Source organism: Cololabis saira, chromosome 3, assembly GCF_033807715.1.
Source record: "Cololabis saira isolate AMF1-May2022 chromosome 3, fColSai1.1, whole genome shotgun sequence".
Taxonomy (NCBI): Eukaryota; Metazoa; Chordata; class Actinopteri; order Beloniformes; family Belonidae; genus Cololabis; species Cololabis saira.
The window spans coordinates 23,656,842-23,681,608 of record NC_084589.1 but is presented as its reverse complement, the minus strand read 5'-3'; the positions used below and the strand labels follow the sequence as shown (position 1 = coordinate 23,681,608).

At 38.6% G+C, this 24,767-nt stretch overlaps 1 protein-coding gene across 3 annotated transcripts; it reads left to right on the top strand.

The window, feature by feature from the left end:
• Positions 1–1,320: 1,320 nt before the first annotated feature.
• Positions 1,321–24,767, top strand: tax1bp1b (Tax1 (human T-cell leukemia virus type I) binding protein 1b). Of its 3 annotated transcripts, XM_061716672.1 has the most exons (19): positions 1,321–1,418; positions 5,608–5,801; positions 9,524–9,626; positions 9,970–10,160; positions 10,310–10,468; positions 11,280–11,428; positions 11,557–11,647; positions 18,083–18,268; positions 18,452–18,703; positions 18,904–19,074; positions 19,264–19,336; positions 20,174–20,292; positions 20,399–20,524; positions 21,064–21,150; positions 21,849–21,887; positions 21,996–22,047; positions 22,149–22,297; positions 23,333–23,418; positions 23,694–24,767. In XM_061716672.1, exons 2-19 carry the CDS (start codon positions 5,625–5,627, stop codon positions 23,890–23,892), a joined length of 2,409 nt encoding a protein of 802 aa, XP_061572656.1. In that variant the 5' UTR covers positions 1,321–1,418; positions 5,608–5,624; the 3' UTR covers positions 23,893–24,767. The 3 variants fall into 3 exon arrangements, with proteins under 3 accessions (XP_061572656.1, XP_061572655.1, XP_061572657.1); XM_061716671.1 differs by having other exon boundaries at positions 21,849–22,047; XM_061716673.1 differs by lacking the exon at positions 18,083–18,268 and having other exon boundaries at positions 21,849–22,047.

Genomic DNA, 24,767 nt, shown 5'->3' with positions numbered 1-24,767 from the left:
AAACTGCTTGATCTACTGTTCTGGCCTCTGGAGGCAATGGCAAATGTTTCTTAGCTTTTTCCATGTAAAACCATGTAAAAAAACAAAAAAATAAATAAATAAAATCATGTAAAATGCAATGTACAATATACATTTCAACAAAAGCAGATTGGAAGCTCCCTAATGATTTATAAAAGGTTCACATAAACTCAAAAATAAACTTTTTACCTTCATGCTATATCGCAGAATGTCATCCTAAACTACCTTTTGAAGTGTAGTTTTTGTCAAGCTATTGCTTTTTGTAACTGTTTAATTATCATCAACCAGAATTACAAAAAGACAGTACACTATAGGTCCGTGTCCAGTGAGTGGGGTCTTGTATTATTTCGTGTATTATTCTATTATAAACAGTACTGGAGTTGAGGGGGGATAAGGGGGGATGGCATCCCCCCTGAAATAAAAATGGTCCAAATCATCCCCCCTGTAAAACTGCCATCCCCCCTTTCCATCCCTTATGTCATTTCATCAATGAATGTGGTTTTACTGCTATTTCAACATTTAGAGTCATCACTAGAAAAATAAGAAAAATGTGACAATTTTCACCTTTTTCAAGTAAATTTTCACTTGAAATAAGTAGGAAAATCTGCCAGTGGGACAAGATTTATCTTCTTATTACAAGCAAAAAAATCTTGTTCCACTGACAGATATTTCTACTTTTCTACTAATTCAAGTGAAAATCTACTTGAAACAGGTGAAAATTGTTGTTTTTTTCCAGTGATGAGTCTTGTTTTAAGTGTAATGAGATTTTCTTTTACTAAAATGAGACATTTTAACTAGAAATAAGACAAATATTCTTGTTAAGATTTTGAGTTTTTGCAGTGATCCATTTTACTTATCCTATGAAGGACAGATTCATATTGATAAGTTCAGAAAACCGTTCTTTATTTTTGTGTTTTGATGTATTTGATGTAAGCCCAGTGGATATTTAAAGCTTACAGAAGGCTGCATTTAACTGCTGCTATGTCATTCCTGCAGTATTTCTGCAGGTGTTTTGGTCACTGCTATTATTTGTAATATATTATATTATTTGTAATCAGCACAAATTATCTGTCCCCATATGATAAAATCCACCATCCCCCCTGATTTTTTACAACTCGAGTACTGATTATAAATGTATTAAGCCTGAATTATGGTTTCGTGTTAAATCGACGCACAACCTACACCAACGCAGAGCCTACGGCGTAACCTACGCCGTAGGCTCTGCGTTGGTGTAACGCGGGACCATAAATCAGCCCTTAGAGAGACGCTCCGCTCAGGCCCTTCCCGGAAGTGATGTAATGTTGTGATTATTCCAGGAAGAAGGGGAAACACTGAACTGCGTCAACAACAGCTTTCTGAGACACTCTGCGATTCCAGCTGGTATTCAATATGACAACAAGGTAAAAGTCTTCAGTGTTTGTTCTATAAACGTATCCAAGAGTACTGGTGTTGATATATCCTGATGTCGTGAAGACACACCGAGTATTTACGGTAGCTTAACCTTGTCCTGCAGTAAGTGTGTTTATTTAGAGCCTCATATGATCTAAAATCATATATTGTTCCATATTGGAGTGATATTCTGCTCGGTAGTTAAATAGGTGTTAGATTGATCGCGCTGTGATGAATGTGAAGGAGTTTTTTCCGAGGATGTTGTTGACGCTAGCCCGCTAGTTAGCTGCTAGATTAGCAGATCTGATCTGAGTTTCTCCTCAATCCTTGCTGTTCCGACTCACTTTACCTCTTTTTCTTTCAACTGTTGACTGTTTTTTTTTTTTTTATTTATTTATCGGGGTAAAATAGGCGTAGCTCTTCTGCTCTGAATGAGCACTGGCTCAGGTTCCCAGGCCTAATTACGTCGAGTGAAATAAATATAGCTGAGGCCCAGATGGAAACTCCCCCTGATGTTCAGCTCATGTCGGTGTTAATCATGCATCTGTTTTTAACTGTCCTCCTTTCTTTCTTTCATTATTTTCTTTTTTTTTCCAAATCAAATGTTCTTCAAGATATGATTTCCTTATTGATTGCCGGCTCTTTGGGCTGGTACTGCGCCACCATATCGTCAATCAATCAATCAATCAATCAAATTTTATTTGTGTAGCACCTTTCATCCAGGTACACGAAATACAAAGTGCTTAACATTTTGACTGGAAAATAAGCTTAATAAAAAAACTAAAATAAAAACTGGGAGACCAATGCACACTGACATACAATATAGTTAATTAAAATGCAATAATGATAAAAGTTCAAGTATTAAGGCTAAAAAATAATCAGTCCACAACAATAAAATATAATAATAAAAACATTACAAGAAATAATTCAATTCAATTTTATTTATATAGCGTCTAATACAACAAAAGATGTCTCTAGACGCTTTCCAGAGACCCAGAACATAAACCCCCGAGCAATTATTACATAATCAATGGCAGGTAAAAACTCCCCTAGTGGGAGAAAAACCTTAAGCCAAACAGTGGCAAGGAAAAACTCCCCTTTAGGAGGGAAGAAACCTTGAGCAGGACCAGGCTCACAAGGGGGGACCCTCCTGCCGAGGGCCAGACTGGGGGGTCGGGGACGTCAGCAGCACAGCAGGCAGGTGGAAGCAGCAATGGGATGACCAGGGGTGGGGACCGCAGGCCAGCACGCAGCTCCCGAAGCTCCGGCCCAATCAGCAAGCCCCAGGTTAGGTGCAGGGTCGGGGAAAGGTTGAGAAGGGGCAGAGCCAAATAGATAAATAAATAAAACCAATACCTCTAAAAAAATGTTAAACAGAATAAAACTATAAAATTTGATGCTACATAAAAGCCAGACCAAAGAGATTAGTTTTTAGTCTACGTTTAAAAATGTCCACATTTCCAGCTCCTCTCAGATAACCGAATACCCAATCTAATATTTAGGATTTATTCTCCGTCACAATAATAAATATACCCAAATCTAATATTAATCCAGAGGGAGAATAAAACTGCATCCTATGTTTATTATACTTTGGTGAAATAGCTAAGTGTGGGAGGGGGAGTTGGGACAAACCTGTCTCTTGATAAAAATCTGTAAAATGGCAGTTGAAAAGCCAGGCAGGGGTTGACCACAATCCTCAAGTTCTGTCACTGAGATTCTGCATTCTGATACTTTATGGACTAATTATATTATAATTAAGTCCATAAAGTATCTTACTGTACTAGGCTTACAACTTTGGTTTTGTAGTCAGTGCATATCTCTCTAACCTCAACATTGCAGTAAAAGCTCCCCATGAAATCAATCAATGGTATGTTGTATCAATCAATATGCCTATATACACTTGCCTAATAACCATGAAATTAGATTGTTAAATTATTACTTTAATTCACTGGTTATCTGAGCTGGTGGTTTGTCCCAACAACCCATATAATGCCTCCTTTCAACTTCAATCTACAGAAGATTATTCAAATTCCTCTTCATCACATTGTTCCCTGCTGTTGTAAGTAGGTTGACCAAGTTTACATTATTCCAAATTCATGGTCATGGTTGGTTAATCAAAGTTCCATTAACCATAAGGAAATTCCACACAATCAAAATGTTAATAATTAGACAATAGACTAACGAGCTACTTCCTGTCCATATGTGGCCTGAAACTTTTTCCTTACTTTTTCAGGTATAAACTAATATCTGGTTGACTCCATGGTTTGAATTGACCTTGTTTTTATTTTATTTTGTATTCTAGAACCTGGAAGACCTATTGGTGGGGTATCTTCTTGTGTATCGAACAATCAAAGTCATGCCTGAGAGCTTCCTACAAAAAAATATGTAATTCTGTTAATGGCTCCCAAAATTAGGATTATTGTTTATGTAATTTTTGAAGCATCAGACAAATTTTTAATTTATTTTACAGCTGTACATTAGTTTCTGCATTGATTCAGTCAAGTGCTATAAAGGTGATAGAACAGCACATCATACTACAAAAGCATGATTGTGTAGCGATGGTTTGGGAACTACTTTTTACTTTAAACATTTTTGATTCTGTCCCAGTGTTATAAAAAACAAAAAAAACAATCCTTTGTTCATGAAGACACTGATTTAGCTCGTAAGCTGACTACAGTAAATCATAGCCCTTTTTCATTAAATGGTAACATGCTGGGATTTGTTTATTTTCCCTTTTTTTGTGATACATGGATAAACCCAGTAACAAATGTTTAATGACTTACACCTGTGCAGGAAAAAACCAGAGAGGAGACCGCACACTTTTGCTCCCTAGTGCAGATTTATTTAGCACATCAATCGTCGTTACGTTTCGAGCAAATTTTGCTCTTCTTCAGACTGATTTGGATACAATAGACGCCCCATTTTAAGCCCTCCCCAGGGGGTCATATGGTATAAGAAAAAAATCATTCAAAACTTCTGGTGTAGAATAAAATACAAAATCTAAATATAACATACAGAGTACATGTATCAAGATATCCGAACATCTTATAACTAGATAAAGGCAACATCAGGCCAGCTGGCCGTCATACATATCTAGTGATTAAAAGAAAAAAAAAAAAAGGCGCCTCTTAGTTTTAGGATGGCTAAATTTGAAAGTTTGTACAAGGTTATATATTTTTTTTTAAAGATTTAACACATTTAAAAAAAAGACTTACTCATAAATTAGAGTTCAATTCCTTATATCCTTGATATGGACAAAGGACAAGTCCACCCATAGATAATCGACAATAGATAGGAAATCATTATATAGAAGCAAAACATGCAAATGATCAATAGGTAGGATTCTCCCATGTGAAACTTACACCTGTCCCATTTACTCTGTTAATCACTTCAACATGAAGTGATGGCCTAAACCATATCATTGTTGTTGTGGGTGGGAAAACATTTGAATTTGGTCAGCTTTCTGCAAAGACAGCATTATAATTTTAGATTGGATCTTGAAAATCAGGCTGAGTTGCCAACTGCCATGTGGACTAGTACATTGGAGCTGACCATCTCTTCATTTTCATGGGTTTTCAGATCTACTATATAGATACTTTGTCTGGAAAAGTATAGAATAGTGAAACTGTTTCCTTCAACATGATTTGCAGAACACTGTGAAGACAAATGAAGTGCATTTCAGGTTGAGCAAAACATTTTAAAGGGTACATTTGTGGAATTTCTCCTTTTTTATTTAGTGCTTTTAACCGCCAAACAGCTGTCTTTAATAAAGTACGTTTTGTGTCTATCAGTGTCTGGGATTCACCTCAGCCGTGATTATGTGTCACATACAAGTAATTTGGAACTGGAAGTTGTGAGTCCATGTGTAACCGGTGCTGCCTGGACAGCCAAATAAACAGTCTGACATCAGTTTTAGGTTGATTTTTGTCGGGTTGAAAAGGACTACCCTGTGTCCTCAAATTAGTTAACCATTTAAAAAAAAGAAGAAAAAGAGAGCTGTATTATGGTGCTATTTCTGTGTTTATATTTGCTGGCTATGAAAAGTCACACACTTTATGTTAACAACATTCATTCACTCTGTTTTAAACCAGTTCTGTCCTGCATTACTGGCTTGCTTTTTCATGAACTCAAAATCTTTATAAACAGTTTTTTTGTCGTTTTTTCTTAATCATCTTTTTTTTCCTTTGTCTTTCTTCGTAGTTTTTGCTGAATAATTTATGGAACTGTTCCTGGATGGGACTTTATTGAGCAGCAGCATGGACACGTCCAACTTTGCCCACGTCATCTTCCAGAATGTGGGGAAGAGTTATCTGCCCCACGCAGCACTGGAGTGTCACTACACCCTGACACAATTCATCAAACCACACCCAAAAGACTGGGTGGGCATATTTAAGGTGAGCAACTGTTTTCACTGTTATGAAGTTTTCTAAATATGATACAAGATGCAAATAAACATTATGATTTCATAGTTGTCTTTACATTTGCAGTTAAGTATGTATTCTTCTTGTCTTACTGCGGCTTATTGTGTGTTCAGGGGAAGGTAAATCTTGTCATGTTTGACATCTTGGATACCTACCCAGAGTTATGAACTCTGAATGTTTGCTAAGGAACATGTTGCAGCATGTTTCTGAATTTTGCACTGTTTTTGCAAATTACTGAGAGTTTGCTTAAAAAGGTTGGAACAACATATTAATTCAGCCTCTCAGAAAACAAGTTAAAGGCGAGGAGCGTAGTAGTTATCAGGTTTATTTGGAAGATGGTGTTGGAAGAGAGAGTAGAGCACATTTTGCACAGTAGCAGGATTTTATTTTAGCATTGTCTGTAGTGTAGTGAGGCCTTTCTAGATCATCATGCTTTCTAAACATCAGAGATGAGATCAGTTAATTATAAATGAAAATATAAAACTTTTGACTCTTTGTTTGGGTTGTTTTTTATGGTATTTGTTTGTTGACCAATGGAACAGGAAAAATAAATAAATGATATATAGCAGAGATAAATCGACAGACAAACTGTTTTCTTTTAGCCAACACTTGTATTTGTTAGATATATAAAACACAACTGTGTGACTGAGATAAAAGTGAAATGATGAAGTTTGCAGTTACGTGGGTCGAGAAGTTTAGAAGTCACACAGGCCCCATTTAGCACTTGGTCATGCAAGTCCAGCGGAGGCTGTCACGGTAAAGCAGCTGAGCGTTCAATGACGCAAAGATGGTTTTTATTGTGAATACGTTTATTAGTGAGATGATGATGGTGTCATTTAATCCTTTCTACTAAACTGTCTTCATCAACTGGAGTCTCTTGTGTGACTGTAGTTTATAGGGTAACTCTTTGGATTGTACTAGATTTTGCTTTAAACCTTTAGATCATCTAATGCATATTATTTAATTGTAATCACACTCATTGCTTTACTTGCATTATCTTTACTTTTATTTGTGTGAATATAGACTGACATTGCGAAATGCTTTAAATGGGAACACACCTTCTAATGACAAGTCATTTTTCTGTTACGCTATGATTTTTGGGTAAAAGTAGGGACTTTTCTTATATTGTGTACTTATCTGTATGGCATACATGAGAAACTTAAATTCTTCTTGCTTAGATTACAGAGAGACAATACATATCTTTAATCTATTTTACCTGTTTGTGTGTTTGTTTTTTTAATTTGTCAAAACCAATGTTTCGTGTAACCATGTTAAGTTTTTGAAGGCAGATGAGGCACTATGTGAAGGCTAATTAGATACGTGATTTAGTGCTCAATTTTTTGCCGGATGTCTCATCGCAGCAAATTGCCTCAAGGTAGGCACTGACTGAAAGAGCAGATCTTAAAATCACACATTTCTTAAGTGTACAAGTTCAAAGCTTTGTTTAAAAAATGATGAGGAGAGGAGTTCAAATCGTGCAAAGCTTTTGGCAGTCTTGAAATATGAGTTGTTCAGTGCAAGCCTCTTTCATTAACATGGATTAAAAAAGAAAAAAAATTGACAGCAGCACATCTAGTTAGATTTGTTGATCTTGTCACATATTAAAACTGAGCAGTTTTCCTTTGTTGTTAGAGGAGGTGCCACATTGTACAGGATTTTTATCATTAACCTTAGTTAATCTTCCTAACATTATCAGTTAGAGATTTAAAATGGGTAATATTAAGATCGGGTTAAGTTTAGCTGGCCGACATGTGACTTCCTAGTAAGTTAAGACAGTGATTAATTGTAAAAACAAGAAAAAACCGAGGCACTCAAGAAGTTAGAAAAATATAAAAGGCCTTTATTAAATCATGGCTTAGAAAAAGTTAAAACGCCTAGAAAAAGTTAAAATGCCAACATGTTTCGGCCATGTAGGCCTTCCTCAAGGCAGATAGCAAAGACCATCGTCTTTTAACTTTTTCTAGGCATTTTAACTTTTTCTAAGCCATGATTTAATAAAGGCCTTTTATATTTTTCTAACTTCTTGAGTGCCTCGGTTTTTTTTCTTGTTTTTGAATCTTTTGGATCCCCATGCCGAAGAGCACCTCAAGTATACTCTTTTTTTACACCCAGCAGCACTCCATGCGTTTGTAGTTGCCTTAGTGATTAATTGTATTTGGTGAGTAAAAATGATTATTTTTTTATTCAGGGACTTGTTTTCAAACATGTCAACAAATCATGTTTTAATTCAATCCCAAAATTTGACTGAATAGATCTTAAAAGTATATGCACAAAAGTATCCATGACCTCTTGATATGGAAACGTTCACCACAGTGCAACACGAGTGCTGGCTGATGGAGAATCGTTGTTGGGGCAGGTTGTCAGCAAGGCTTCACAGAAAGCAAACCAGCATTATAATTATCGTGTCTCAAAGCAGCACCTCTGTTTGATTCATGTACAAATGATTCTTCAGTCTGTACAGCCTGACTGGCACATTGCCAGGTGATGACGTCCTGGAGCAATGTTCTCACACACCTTTACCTGCATACTTGGTGAAGTATGTATGACGTTAATGCTTGCTGCGTTCACAATCTGTAACTTAAGTTTTCAGACATTTTGTAGTGTTGCCTGTGTTACTGCCTCAACCACCAATTTACAAGTTGTTTTTTTAAGGGTAGCTCTATACCGTGTCTCCATCCTCTCTTCCTATTTATAAAAACCAATCTGCTTTAGGTTTCTCTGTTTTCACCCACCGCTACCTCAAGCTCTAATGAGTGGACTGGTAAGGGCTAGCCTTCAGTAATGACACTCACTAACTAGGCGCATGCTTTAATTGCTTCCTGTTTTTAACTGCTGGAGACTGGAACTGCACTGGTAACAAGTGTTTTTTTTTTGTGGGGGAGAACCAGAGCTTTCTATCTCTGGCTCTGACAAACACTCGCAGTATTGTAGCTGTGGACTGTTTGCACACAGGCGAGAAAATACACTTTTCAGACAGTGAAGGAAAGCAACCTGAACCCACACCAAATTCAATATCTGTTTTGAATGTCCATAAACATTGCTTTGTGATCAGCTTGTATGAAAATTTACAAAGAAGTTGGCAGATTTCCCAGTCACATGACCTAAACTGTGTTTTGTGGCCAGGTCTGGAGTAATAGGCTGGTTTTACTGGGTTTGTTGTGGATGCATGTGTGTGCTTATACGTTCACACACCAAAAACCAGCCAGCTCAATGTGACACTGATTTGGTTTGACAGTTTTATAGCACCGGCTTGAAGTTATGGATGTGTTTTCTGCACTTCCCCCTCATCAGACATCAGTTAACAACACATAAAATACATATAATTACATTTTGGTTTTCATTTTCAAGTTGCCTATGTATAAAATTTTCACCTATTTTCCTCTTCCTGTTGGAAGTGAGTTGTAGCTACATTTCCACAGTTCGGCTTGTCAGACGAGTGCCAGACCACATGCACACAATGATGAGGAGGTGGTTGCTGAATGACAATCTTTCTTCTTAGCAGAGGAATATCGCAGTACACATTTTCACACGTTATGATGTAACATGGATCCCAACGTCATTTCTTCAACAATTTCAACATGAAATATCTTTGTGCACATTTAAGGAAGCTTTGTTTGTTACCGTCCTCACCTTGTTAAACAACACTGATGGGGTCAGAGTGTGTGCCGTAATAGATTCCTCACAATGTCTCACAGGTTGGTTGGAGCACAGCGAGGGACTATTACACATTCTTGTGGTCGCCTCTCCCTGAGAATTATGTGGAAGGCACTGCAGTCAACCGAACCGTGGTCTTTCAGGGTAAGACCATACCATACCATTGTGTTCTATAACTTTCACACCTTTTTAAAGAACTGCATATCGAGTGACTGTACAGAGGATTGTTAAAATTTTAAGACTGAATAAGAAATGTCACACTTTCCACACACACTAGTGTTAACTACATTTTGTGTTTGTGTTTTTATTTTAATGCCCCTCTCCAAATAAAGAATGTAGAGTAATACGAAAAGAATTGAAAGGTGTTTGCTTTGCTTTTTAGTCTCAAACTAACATCTTTACACGTGTAGCATATGCATTCAGGGTTGTGGATGAATGTCCTCTCTTTTGCTCCTTTGTTCTGAATCTGGATGTTGTTTTTTCTCAGGATATTATGTGCCCAATGATGATGGTGAGTTCTACCAGTTTTGCTACGTGACCCACAAAGGGGAGATCCGTGGGGCTAGTACACCTTTCCTGTTTCGTGCCAGCAGTCCAACAGAGGACGAGCTGCTGACTGTTGAGGATGAATGCAACTCTGACATCCTAGTAGTCACCACCAAGGCTGGGTATCTCGAGGTACGTTGCTCCTCTGTGGACATATTTCACACTAAACTGTTGATGGCCTTTTGCAGTCATAGTCCATTTCTTTTTAGAGTAGAAAAAGAATCCCAAACTGTCTGCCTTCTGAACTCTTTATGATTTATTTTTTAAATGTTTTTGAACAGCAAAAGGTGGAAGAAGCTCAGAGAGAGAAAGATGAGCTCCTCAAAAACATGGCCCTCCTTCAGCAGGAGAAAGAGGAGTTGGAGACAGAGAAAGAGAGGCTACAGAAGGAGTGTGAGCAGGAGAAAGAGACCTGTGTTCAGCTGAGACGAGAAAACCAGGTAAGCTGGTTTCGTTTTTTTTTCCAAGTCCGATAGGAGACTTGGAAGTCACATTTATTTCTGTTTTAAAAATTCCTCTTGTTGTTCATCATCACCAAATGCCGTCTTCATTTTCGATGTACCATCTTAGTTTCATTTAACATTAACAACACATGCTGAAAATAATAATTGACAAGTTAACTGAGTCATTTTTTGCTTATTTTTAAAGTATTCTGACCTTTTAACATAAAGCGAGACAGTCTCCTAGCACCCCCTAGTGAGGCAGTCTAAACATGCAGAGCAATCCAAAGAGTAAATCACACTGACAAATGTCTGCATTATCAAAGTTGTAACTCCTGCTTTTTACAGCATGACATTAGGTCTTAAAAGTATTCAGTAATACTTCATCTTGTCTTCTGCTGTCATAAATCTGCTGCTCTTAAAGTGTTTGAAGATGAAAATATGATTACAGATTTTTTTACCTGTTAATTTTACGACTTAACTTTTATATGATTTTTTTATGTTGTGTCAGTATAAGGATTCCAATTTTTTTTCATAAACAAATAAAGATTTTTCTTTTTAGTTTTTTTTTTAAGTCATCTCAGAGCTTAAAACTTTATGAAGAGTGATGTTGTTCTTTTTGTGTTAGACCTGTATTTCAAAGAGGAAAAAAAAGATGGAAACTAAAAGCTAGTACTGAATTGTAATTTTTTTTTTCTTCTGTCTAGATTCATGTAGGCCCTGGCACAAATTACAGTATAATATTCACGTTTTAAGATTTAAATTATTTGTAATTAATTTAACCTTCTGTGTTTTTTTGTGTGGCTTCCAGGAGGTCCAGCAGTCTTCTCAGGCGCTGCAGGAAGAGAAAGAGGAGGTCAAGAGGAGATTGGAGGAAGCGACAGCTAGAATTGTCCAGTTGGAGGAGGATCTGATTGGAGTCACACAGAAGGGCCTTCAAAAGGAAACTGAGTTGGACAGGTGGGTTGTTGGAGATTCTCTGAAGTGCATGTTTTTGAATATATCGAGTGAAGATTTTTGTGTGAACATAGACACTGAAATGTGTACTAAACTATGAAAAACATTTATTCATGATAACTTTCCCTCAGTCTCAAAGATAGAGTGAAGAAACTTACATTAGAGAAGGAGACTCTTGAATCCCACCTGAAGAATGAGAAAGATGAGAAGGAACTCTACAAGGTAATGTACTATCATCTAAATTGCATTAACTAATTTCCTCCAGTCTTTAGGTCGTTTAAAATGTGTCCCTTGTCAATCCTTAAGAATTATGTTATCACATACAGAAAAATTCAAAATGAAGATATCAATCTTAAGTCAGGCTTCTTTTTTGTTTTAATGAGATTACCCTCAGTGGTTCCTTTTAATGGCGCTGGTGAAAGCTTTATATGACACACAATATATTGCATTGTTATTTTAGATTAAGCAAAAGTAGACATGTTGTGTATTGGGTTTTTCTGATTCTTCCCTGTTTTTCACTTTTTGTTACTGAAATTATTTTACAAACCCTTGTGGAACCTTTTTTAGGCTAAATAGGGCTTGCCTTATTCTGTCCTCTGGTTTGTTTGGTATTTGTGCATCTTTCTTGTGGTGGGCTTTGCACAGGAAGTGGGAGTGTCTCGCTACAGAAAAGGACCTAAAAACCCATATCTAATTTAAATTGCGGCATCACGCTGGTAGTGTTGCAAAAGGACAGCTTTATGGGGCTATCTCAATTGTGGTTGTGCAACATTTATTTTAACCAGCATGTTTGAACGTATTCTTATACGTTCTATGGTACATGGTACATGACTGTTATAGGCAACTAATTTATCTTAAAAAGTTTGCCTGTGGCTTCCGGTGACGTCATGGACGTGCTCGCAGCATAGCAGTGGAGCTCCGCTGGATTTAATTATAAATAAGAGTGACAACAATAGTATTTTGACGCTGAAACGCTAAATATATATTCATGAAAACATGAGATCTGCCGCGGGTCAAAGGAGACAGGATAAATCCGACTCTTCGCGAGGAAAAGATGATGATAAGTCGAAACAACTGAGCCCAGCTAGCGAGAATAAGGCTGGCAGCAACACGTGTCAGTCTGATACATCGGTACTGGAAGAGCTGAGGAAACTCAGAAAGGAAAACCAGGACGGGCACAATCACACCAAGCTGTCCCTTGGCCGAGTTGAACAAACTGTTTCAGACATAAAGGACCAACTGGCAGAACACGAAGAGAGAATGGGAAGACTGGAGGAGAGAATTAGTGCGACCGAGGATGCGGAGATGCGCCACAGCAGGGCACTGAGATACCTGCTGCACCGCGATATAGACCTCTCTGCAAAATGTGACGACCTGCAAAACAGGCTGAGAAGGAACAATATCAGGATTTTTCAAATCCCGGAAGACAGTGAAGGGAAAGACATGGCTGGATTTATTAGAGATTTGCTTCAGAAGGAACTTAAGTTACCACCAGACCTGGATGTGAAAATTGAAAGGGCACACCGTTCCTTAGTGGCCAAACCTAAAGATGCTACTGCCCCCCCGAGATCTATCATTGTAAGGTTTCTAGACGCAGCAGTAAAGGACAAGATCATTAAACAAGCATGGAGCCAGGGTCCGGTCCTTTTTCATGGCAAGCGGATTTACTTTGATCAGGACTACTCTCCCGATTTACAGCAGAAACGGAAGAGGGTCCACGAAGTTATTAAACAGCTTAAAAAGAAAGACATACAGGCGAGATGTCTATATCCAGCAAGACTGCAGATCAAGCTGAACACGGGAGAGAAGACCTTCACATCACTAACAAGCGCCGCAACGCTGTTAAAGGAGCTGGGAGTTGACGTGCGCTGCGAGGAGAGGGAGCGCCTGGAGGAGGAGCTGAAGGATGGGGGGCGGAGCCAAGAGAGGAGGAGGAGAGCGCTTCTGTCACCAGCTGATTTCAGGGCCCTTCTGCAGGAAGAGGATTGAAGGAACTATGCCATTGGGATGGATAAAAAAAAAAAAACTAGTTTCAGCTAAACCAGGGGTAAGGTTGACAGCCTCACTTCAGGCTATATAACTAACGGACTTGTAAAAATACCACAAGTGCCCTTAGGTTTTCTTTTTTTGAAGTTTACTTAAAAATACATTGTTGTCATATATTAAGGTTATTGTTAAATAGTCCAGAAGGAGGCTATGCTTGAATACATGAGTGGGATACACTCATCCGGACCTTTTTTGCATTTTAATGTAATATTGGTCACATATGCACTTTGCGTGCTTTTTGCCACAGAGAGGGCAGGTCACACCTCTCTGCCCCAATATCACCGGGGATCTGGCGCAGTTACGGTTCAGGTCCTGCGTCAGATTGATGAAGTGGAAGTTCAGTTCTGTGTTTTACATAATGTTCTTTGTTCTTTGTTTTTCCTGACACATGCTACGGGTAATTTTTTGTTGGTGGTTAGACTTATTTTGCTATATGAATATAAACAAGTAGGGAGCTATATCATAAAACGATACAGAGATCATGGCTGAGTTAAATTTCATAAGTTACAATATAAGAGGAATTAATAATCCGATCAAAAGGAAAAAAATCCTGGGACAATTAAAGAAATTGCATTGCTCTGTTGCCTTAATTCAGGAAACACACTTGTCAGAGACTGAGCATTTAAAACTGAAGAGAGAGTGGGTAGACCAGGTCTACAGCGCATCATGTGGGAGGAAAAAGAAGAGAGGGGTTGCTATATTATTTAATAAATCTGTGTACTACAACAATGACAAAATTTTCCAAGATGATGAAGGTCGGTACGTAATGGTCATAGGCACAATTGGAGGAATAAGGATGACTATACTTAATGTGTACGCCCCAAATGAAGATTGTCCTCATTTTATGAAAAAAATAGCAACTTTACTGGCAGACAAAAGTGAGGGGATTATAATAGTGGGGGGTGACTTTAACTGTACCTTGGATTCAAAATTGGATAGACTACCTGCAACAAGAAAATCTCAATCCAAAATGTCCAGGGGGCTATCGGACATGATGAAAGAACTAGGTTTAGTAGACACTTGGCGACAGCTCCACCCTAATGAGAGAGATTTCACTTATATGTCTCAAGTACATGGGAGCTACTCCAGGATAGACCTCTTTTGTATATCAAAAACTGAACTATACAGGATAAAAGAGAGCACAATTGAACCAATCTCTATCTCAGATCACGGCCCTGTGACCATGAAAATAAATCTAGGAGTAGATAACCATTTTAGATACTGGAGACTCAATGTCTCGTTACTAACAGATACAAATATCAGGCAGGAACTAAAAGAGGCTCTGACTGAGTATTACACTATAAATGACGATGGTAATCTCTCCCCGTCAGTTGTATGGGATGCCAGCAAAGCCACGATGAGAGGGAAGATTATTTCTATAGGATCAAGAATTAAGAAACAAAGGTTAGCAAAACAACAAGGATTGGAAGCTGAAGTAAAAACATTAACAAGGGAGCACAAACAATTCGGAAAAAAAGACACTCTTAAAAAATTAAAGGAAGTTAGACAACAATTAGATGAGGTTCTGACATATAAGGCAGAGGGAGCCCTGAGATACGTGAATAGAAAGTATTACGAGATGGGGAATAAAGCCAGTAGATTGCTGGCCTTCCAACTCAGAAAAGCCCAGTCTAGCCGCGCAGTCCCCAAGATCAGGAACCCTGAAACCGGTCAGGTTGAGACTGATCCCTCTAAAATATCGGATTCATTGGCCACATACTATAAACAACTATATAAGGCTGAAGAGCTAGAATCCAGGGAAGAAAAAACTTTAAAATTTCTAAGACCCCTTAAAATGAATAAACTATCAAGTGAGGAAGCAGAATTCTTAATAAGTCCCATCACGGAGAGTGAAATTAGAGAAACCATTACAAGACTTAAGAACAACAAAACACCAGGAACAGACGGTTTCAGTGGAGAATACTATAAGATTTTTCTGAATGAGCTCACACCTATATTGTGTAAGTTATATAATTATGTTTTAAAATCAGGAGACCCCCCAAACACATGGTCGGAAGCCATATTAACGGTTATACATAAAGAAGGGAAGGACCCCCTTCTGTGCACCAGTTATCGTCCAATAAGTCTGCTTTGTGTAGACTATAAAATCTTGACCTCTATAATAGCTACTAGAATCCAAAAAAACATAAAAAAACTAATACAACCAGACCAGACAGGATTTATATTAGGACGTCAAGGATCAAATAACATAAGGAGAGCCCTGAACCTCCAGGCAATAGCAGCAAGGGACAAACAACCGTCAATGCTCCTCGGCTTAGATGCTGAGAAGGCATTTGATCGATTGTCTTGGGTATTTCTGAAGCAGACACTGACAGAAATGGGCTTTGGGAAGGAATTTGTAGCTTGGATAAATTTATTATATAAAGAACCCTGCTCTAAAGTTAGAGTTAATGGTCACTGTTCTAGCTTTTTCAGGATTGAGCGGGGGGTGAGACAGGGGGATTCATTGTCACCCATCTTATTTGCTCTTAGCATTGAGCCTTTGGCAGAGGCAATACGCCAAAATGTACAAATTCAAGGGATAGTGGACGAGGGGGGTTCAACCCATAAGATAGCTCTTTTCGCAGATGATATTCTGCTTTTTGTAAAAAATCCATTTCTCTCCATACCTGCACTTATGAATTGCCTACATGAATATGGGTCGGTGTCTGGATACAAAATTAATGAAAACAAATCAGAAGCCATGATGATTTCAGGTGCCTGGCCTACACAGCTGAATAACAAGGTCTCTTTTCGCTGGTCCAAACAAGGATTTAGGTATCTGGGAATAATTATTACACCTAACCCCACTCAACTATTTGAGGCAAATTACAACAAATTAATCAAACAAATAAAACTTGACGTGGCACGTTGGGAAGTCCTACCCCTGTCCCTACTTGGCAGAGTAGAGACAATAAAAATGAACCTACTACCTAGATTTCTTTTTCTGTTCCAGTCCCTCCCCGTTAGAATACCTGCTTCCACTTTAAATATGCTAGATAAACTAATCCTAACATTTATCTGGCAAAAGAAGCGACCGAGAGTAAGATTAAAAACCCTTCATTTACCCAAAGATGAAGGAGGATTAGGTTTACCGAACCTCAAAAATTACTATTGGGCTACACAAATAAATGCAATAGTGGCATGGATCGGAAATGATCGGGAGGCAATATGGACCCAGATAGAGCGAGACGCGGTTAAAGGCGTATCCTTATCGGTACTTCCATTTATGGATATAAAGTCAGTCAATAAAATCAAAATAGAGAACGAATGGATAAGACACACGTTAAAAGTCTGGACAACAGTAAAAAAAAAGCTGAGGGGACCGGAATCAATCTCAAGGGCTATGTTGATAGAAGGAAATATAGAGTTCCCACCCTCCTTGTGGGACAGTGGGTTTAAAAGGTGGTCTGACAAAGGTCTCCGGACAATCAATCAACTTTTTAAAGGAACAGAATTTAAATCATTCTCTCAACTTCAAGAACAATTTGACCTCCCATCAAAGGACCTTTACAGATACCTCCAGATAAGACATTATGTCACAAACCATAAGGAAAAGGATTTGGTCAGCAAAAACCCAAATGACATAGAAGGATATTTTATTAGTGTTCTAGAGAAGCATTTCCCAACAAAAAAACACATATCTAATTTATATAAAAGGTTAGCAACAAGCGCCTTGCAAAACACAGAGTATATCAAAGAAAAATGGGAATTAGAAATGAATGTTATAATTGAAGACTCTACATGGATGGACATATGGGCAGGCTGTCACACGGGAATTAGTAGTCAGCTGTGGAAAGAGTTCGACTGGAAGGTTAAAATTAGATTTTTTAATACTCCCCTTATCATTTCTTCATATGTGAAAAACTCCAATGCAGAACTATGTTGGCGAAAATGTGGAAAGATTGGAGACACCACACATATTTTCTGGGACTGTCCAGTATTACAAGGATTCTGGGATAATATTAAAAAGGAAATCGATACTATTCTGGAGATAGATGTTACACTAGAACCAATGTTGTTCGTGTTGGGAGTCATACCCAAAGACGTGTATGATGTAGACAAACAATATATATTGAGGATTCTTTTATTGGTGGCGAAAAAAATGATTACAGTGAACTGGAGAGAAGTAAAACCACCAACTATAGCTCAATGGACCCAGAGACTGAAAGATGTATACACGATGGAGCGAATGACAGCTAGTCTACAGCTCACAATGGACACTTTCCTGCGGAGATGGACTTGCATTTCAAGATACCTGAGGGTTTGATGGATTCGATGATGTGAGGGAGAACTTTTGGGAGTTCCTCTTTATAAAATCCTGCTCAGCCACTATTCATAGATATTTGCTCTTCTACTTATCGTTGTTACCGTTAGTATTTTTAATATTACAATTATGTGGTTCTTTAATTTACCTTGCTTTTGGCAGATTCATTTCTGCTCTGCTCTGTAGTCACTTATTCTGTTTGATGTGAAGTCATATGTCAGGATATGTTCTGTAAAATGTTTAAAATGTTTAAATAAAAAGTTCAAAAAAAAAAAAAAAAGTTTGCCTGTTATTTATCACATCTTCTATGTTCATTCCTGTGTCAAAATCTACGCGTGCATCAGATTCACCTGAAAAACCGGGAGCTGGAGAACACCAAGCTGAGTGCAGAGCTGCAGATGCTCAAGTCTGTGGATGTAAACAAGGAAAACACGATTGCCCAGTTCAAAGAGGAGGTGGGACGCCTGCAGGCATGCCTCACAGAGAAGGAGAAACAATACCGAGAGATCCTGGCCAAAGTTTCACCCTTGGTATGAGCAATTATGTTTTTGAGGCTTAAAAATGATATCTACTTATTATATGAGCCTCATTACTTGCATGATAATTCAAGATTGATTAGAGAGAGAACCAGAATAATAGTCAATGCTGCTAATTAGGACTTGAGGAAGCTTGTATGTGAAAACACTTCACCTGTTCAATGTTTTTCCTCACAGGGAGACATGAAGGCCCTGAAGGAGCAGCTGCGGCAGAAAGAGGAGCAGCTCCAGGCCAACCAGCAGCAGTTCTCTCTGTTGGCCGCTGAGTTGAGGGATGCGTCCAGCACAAGAGACCGCACCATGTCTGAACTGTACCACATGAAGCTAGAGGCAGATGCTCTTCGGCACGCCAAGGCTGAAGCCCAGGCTCAATGTGTCCGTCTGGAGCTGCTGGTCGAGCAGATGAAGGCAGAGGCCAAGCAGGAAGCGGTGAGGGTGTGAAAGTAGTTTTGTTCTAGAATGTGAAAACATAACCAAAATTTAACTCACACGAGGTGTGTTGAGACAGAGTTGAAACCTAATAAAGTGTAAAAGTACTTTTTTTAACTGTATGTCTGTTTGGTTTTGGAGTTGGAATATTAATATTGTTGGTATCTGATCTGTCCGGCTCTGATGTTTTACACAAACAGGCCAAGGAGGAGGAAGAAGCTGCAACAGACCCGGCTGTTGTGGCAGAGCTGCAAAGAGAGGTGGAGGACCTAAAGCTACGGTTGCACATGGCTGCAGAACACTACAAGGAGAAATACAAGGAATGTCAGCGACTGCAGAAGCAAGTGCTTAAACTCTCTGAACAGCAAGGGGTAAGTTTCAGCAGACGTCAGCCAACATAACGCGTTTACATCAGTGACTTGTGAAAAACAGAACTTGCATTAGATTTCTTCAATTTCACTAAACGTGTTTAGTGAAATTAAAAAAGATTTATAAATTTAAAATTTATTTTAAAATTTAAAGATTTTCATCTTCTTTTTTTCTTTTTCTTCTCGTTACAGGAGCCGAAGAAAAGTTCTGCACAAGAGACTGCTGTAGTTACTGCATCGGGGAGTCCGGACACTTCAGTGCCAGGTATTGATTGACATTTTCCCTGGTTTGGTTCAACTATGCATTGCTCCAATTCAAATTGAAACAGACCTTTCTAGCTTTATTTTTTAACTGCAAACACTGTCTGCTTGATGGATCTGTTTACTATTGTGTTTTGTGTGAAGCTGCACTAACGCAAGCAAGACCCAAAACATCCACGTGCTTATGTATATATGGATAAAAGTGGGATTTAGCAGACACTTTTTTTTTTTTTTGTTGAAGAACACTTAAAAGTGAGAGGGAGTATAGTGAGGTTACTTTCCTTACTGATTTGCAAACGATTTATATAGTACAGAGGATTGTGAATATCTAATGAATTGTCATAATGTGATACTTCCAGCCAGCAAAGATAAAAATATTTTATTTGTTAATTAATACTTGGAATTAATATTTTTGCAATTATGGCTATAAAATGTATTCCATGTATGCAAATAATATATTTGGAATTTTGGTTTAGAAATGGTGATGGTTACGGTTACACCCTAATTAGACATTAGACAGTTTTAATTGGACGGTTTTATGTCTTCTGTCTCGGGTGGAATTAGTAATTGCTTTAAAAATGCAATCAGTAATCAAAATTGCTTAGAATCTGACTCGCAGGTTTACTCTCTTTACTATCCTACTGGTTTGCTTCGTTTCTCTTCTCATTTCTTTCATTTTTTCCTCTTTAAAAATTTTTTTTTTTCAGTTACTTGATAGTTTTGAGTTGAAACTTGATAAACTGCCAGTAGCTGGTTTGCAGTAGCAGCAGGCTGTCTTGTTTTTATTCCTCAGTTAAAGAGCAGACTAACCGGTTGGTTTAAATTCCTGACTTCTTCACAGGAAGTCCAGGTTCAGCTGATCCCATGTTGGAAGCAATCATCCAGGAGAAGCTGAAGGGCATCAGCAGAGAGGCTTCTGACAGGAATGACAAGTACAGAAAATACAAGCAAATGCTGATGGTAAGAAAAGCCTCTTGGTCATGCATTCCCAAAGTAAATGTGCAAACATGCCCATGACCTCTGCATTTAAAATGATACAATATGTTTAATTCTTGATTTTCTATAGGAGGAGAAAGAGCGTTGTTGCATGTTTGCTGGTGAGCTGGCAAAGATGGAAGTGAAATTCAAGGAGCAACTAAAAACCAACGAGAATCTGAAGTTGCAGCTGGCAGCAGAAGAAGATCGTTACAAGGTCTGTAAAGCCAGAGGGGACACTGAGCTCTACTCAGGCTGTCAGCGATATTCTGCTGTCATCAAAGCAGTTCTGTCTTCTAACTCCTCTTCTTTCACCACTGTGTATGGCTGGTCTAGCTCAAGAATTGAGAATTCAATGTTCTCTCTCTCCACTCGAACACATTTACTCTGACAGTTGTTTACGAGCCAGCCTATCTGAGAGATGACATTTTTATACTGTTTATGTCAGACTCTGGAGACAAGCAAGACTTGGCTCAAGACGAGTCTTCTCTAGTGGCCTGGCTAATGCTGCGCTTGGCACAGGTCAGGCGGATATTTGCTTAGCATCTCAGAGGAATTCAAACAGGTTGCTTTGCTTTGTGCATGTATTGTACATAAATCAGACCATAGCAAAGGGATGCCTTTTATGGCCACGTTTAATTAATGTCACAATTCAGTTCTGTCTGTATTTCAGCAGCACTTTTTTTTTCTATCAAAAGTATAAGAATAAAAGATGTCTCTTCATTTCTCTGTTTTGGTGTCTTGCTTTTGCTGCAGAGCCAGTTAGCTGAGAAGGGACGAGAGCTGAAGGAGCTGAAGGACACACTTGCTCTTGTTGTGAAGGAGAAGGAAAAACTCGAGGGGGTTAGTGATGCTCTTCATTTTGTCATTTATGGATTTCTCCCATTGAAAACTTTCCCTGAAACATGCCGTAATCCTGACATTTATCCTTTCAATCTGGCCTGTGTTCAAAAGGCCTCCAATTGTTGATGCAAAGTAAATACGTTATTACTTTCCTTTTTTATTATTTTGGGCCACAGTAAGGTTTTTAATATCAGAAGCATATTTCAGTTCTCTTTTAAATTGAGAAGTATTTCTAATGTTTTTTTTTTAATTAAGTTATTCAATAATTTTAGAAAGCAGACAATAATTGAGTCCCTACAGCTTTACTGTGAAATGTATATTTCTTACCATATCAAACTGACAGACATGCAGAATTGAAATAACACATGTGGCACTGGTGATCTAAAGGATAAAAGAATCATATCTTCTGTTTTGGAGATTGTGTGATCCATCTCCAGACCAGCTGGGTAGAATCTAGGTAGGAAAAATGGCAATGCAGGCTTTTTCCCTCAGTGCAGTTTTCCACTCTTGGATCAGAGAATGCAAACAGCACAATCCTGGAGATGAGAAATAATCTTCCAATAAATCTAAAATGAATGAATAATGGGGGGAAGAAAAGCCTTCACAAAACATACGTTCTTGAATACAATTTTCCAGTTTTGCTGTGCTGTTGTAAAATTTAATCCTGAATACTGAATCCTGCTGGTTCGTTTTCGCAGGAGCTCCAAAAGGGTAACGGCAAGAAAGGCGACCAGGGGGTCAGTGAGAAAACCAGTGTGGAGAATCTCCAGTCCAGTGTGCCTTTGTTCCTTCAGTACCCTGTTCCGTATACCCAAGATGTCCCATCTCCTCTTCTGGTTTCTCAGAGCCCCAGCAAGCTGCAGTATGGGAACCCTTACTCCACTATAGACTCAAAAGGTGAATGTTCTTTTCTGAAAATTACATGAATTTATTTCTCCGAGGGGGGAAAAAAAGGCACTTATTTACAGTAGTTTTGCCCCTGAATAATGTCCTGGCAGATGAGACAGAGGAGGAGTTCTCCGATGATCAGCAGCTCAGGCTACCCCCTGTAGGCCCCCCCTCCTGGGACAGCAATGTGGTGTGTATTCAACCCACTCGCAACCAGAGCCGACCAGAAGGCCACGAGGAGTCGGAGGAAAACAACAACGTAAGCCCCTCTTCATCCAATTTACTATTATGTCCTTTTATGACCTTCTTTAGACTGACATTTTTCAAGCTTTTTGTGGCCAAGGCGAACCATATACCAAACTAAAATCTCAAGGCATTGCTATAGTCACATCTGTGCAATATAGCCCTCGTTTTCCCATTGTGTTACTCATGCAGTATTTAGTAAAATAATTCAGGAATTCATTTGAAACTTTGTACGTTTACATTGGATCAGCAAAATAAAAAACACAGTAAACCAATCAGGTCAGGTCAATCGTAGTGCCACGTTACGCAGAGCAAATAAGAAGAAGGTCCTCAACCTGAATCTCTCACAGCATGCGACGGAAAACTGATCAGTTTTTCTCTCATGGAGTTACAATCTTTTGATGTGTAGCACTCTAAAAATTCAGACTCTTTAACAACTGCTCTGAACTTTTAAGAGAGGGGTTTATAAAATAGTGTCACCATTAGTGTTTGGAACTGAGTGTTTGCCAAAGACTGTAGTAAATCATAATAATTCCTTGTGGATGTGTAATGTAGAAATCCTTATGGAGAGTTGTCTAAAAATCTCCAGACCCAGTTTGCCCCAGGACACTGGTGCACAGTTTGGGAACAACTGTTTTAGACGATGCACGTGAGAACACAAATCTTTGAGTGGGACTGGATATTGTGTGGACCTAACACAGCCAGTTTGACAGTGTGAAGTCTGGATAATATCCTGATGCAACTATGTGCAAATTAAAGCAGGAAATTGACTGGGGTTCATAGCAAGCATGCTTGCAGATGGTGTTTGCATCTCCATACTCCTCTGCTTTCGTGTATATTACATATTTGTCCAAATGCATCCACGGTTGACATGTTCTTCCTCCTACAAACTCTCCTGGTGCAACTTGTGTTACATGAATTATGCTATATTTTCTATAACATTGAGTGAAATGAAAACTGTCTACAGTATCTCAATTCTTGTTTATTTGGTGTGACTGTTGATCTTATTTTTTTCTGTTTTTCTTTTTCTAAATGCCTTTTTTTTTCTTAGGTCAATACCAGTGAACAGCCCGCAGTAACAGAAACTCGTAGCCCATTTGTGAATGATGGACAAGCGGCCTTCTGCTTTGATCCCAGGTACCAAAACCCTCACCTGCACAAGCTCTCATAAATGCCATCCAAATGTGCCACTCCCTAGACTTACTAAATCTGTGCATTGTAACTCGTATAAAACGTTCAGCAGCACACACCCTGTTTTGTTGGTGTTGGGAAAAGGCCACCCACTTAGCATCAGACAGATGCTCTTTATTAGCCCGCGCTTCTGGTTTGCCCCGATCATTGCCTGCCTGCTTTTTAACGTCAGCATTCTCACCATGTCTTTCTCTCTTTTGCTGTCCTCTTTCTTTGTACAGCATGGACATGAAACGTTGTCCACTCTGTGAGGTCATCTTCCCGCCGAACTATGACCAGAGTAAGTTTGAGGAACACGTGGAAAGCCACTGGAAAATCTGCCCGATGTGCAGCGAGCAGTTCCCGCTGGACTGCGACCAGAAGGTGTTTGAGAACCACGTGCTCACTCACTTTGACGGCCACCCGCTCAACTTTGACTAGGAAAACCTAAAATCAGCACATCTTGTCTGCCAACTTCCTGTCAACCACTGAAAAGAATCAATCACTCAGCACTCTTCTGCATGTAATAGTTTGAAGATCCTCTCTTTAGGAGCATACTGACTTTCATTTTCTTACTTTAACATAGAAACTCACTTTGCGGTGATATTTTAAAACAACATTCTAATTCAGTGTGTGTTGCAGGGCTATTGAAAATGTTTGCGAGATAAAATTTCTTCTGTTTTTAGGCTAAAGATTTATTTTAATTTGGATTTGAAGAATACTTTTAGGGGATAAGAAATGTCTCTCTTTATACGTACACACACTTACTGATTATATTGAGTTGGCTCTCACAGATCTGTTAGACTACAGGTTGTAACGTATCAGGGAAAAAGATCAGTGTTTACCAAACGTACATTTTAAACATGCAAGCATATGCTTCCCCCTTAAACATCGCTGTACAAATCACCGGTCAACCTTTACAGAAAGCAACCTTGATGCACTTTATGCAGTCAGGGAGAAATCTTCAGTGATTATGTCCATACGTGGTAATACAGTATATCATCTATTTTAACATAACTAAAGCCAACAATGTTGTGACAGCCTTTGTATTTTCTGTAAGATGTAGATTTGTTTTTCTTAGGTTTCCTTTTGTTTTGAGTCTGATTATTTAACCGTCTGCAAATCCTTAAAAATCCTCAAATCAGCTAAATGAGTGCATGCTGGGCTTTTGTTAAGTTCCTTTCTTTTGTTCTTGTCTGTTATGGTATTAAGTTATTTCAATCAGATACAATGTTTTCATTAGTTAGTGAGTTTCATGTATCTAAAGTGAACTAATAAAGTCTCTTTCAAACCAAATGGTATCCAAACAATTGGAA

What these genes read in the sequence shown, in the direction of transcription:
- tax1bp1b (XM_061716671.1), top strand. Translation starts at nt 5,625, where the DNA reads ATGGAACTGTTCCTGGATGGGACTTTATTGAGCAGCAGCATGGACACG. An exon ending in ATGAGAAGGAACTCTACAAG is followed by an intron (nt 11,648 to 18,082) that starts GTAATGTACTAT and finishes CGCGTGCATCAG; the next exon opens with ATTCACCTGAAAAACCGGGA. An exon ending in GCCTTCTGCTTTGATCCCAG is followed by an intron (nt 23,419 to 23,693) that starts GTACCAAAACCC and finishes TTCTTTGTACAG; the next exon opens with CATGGACATGAAACGTTGTC.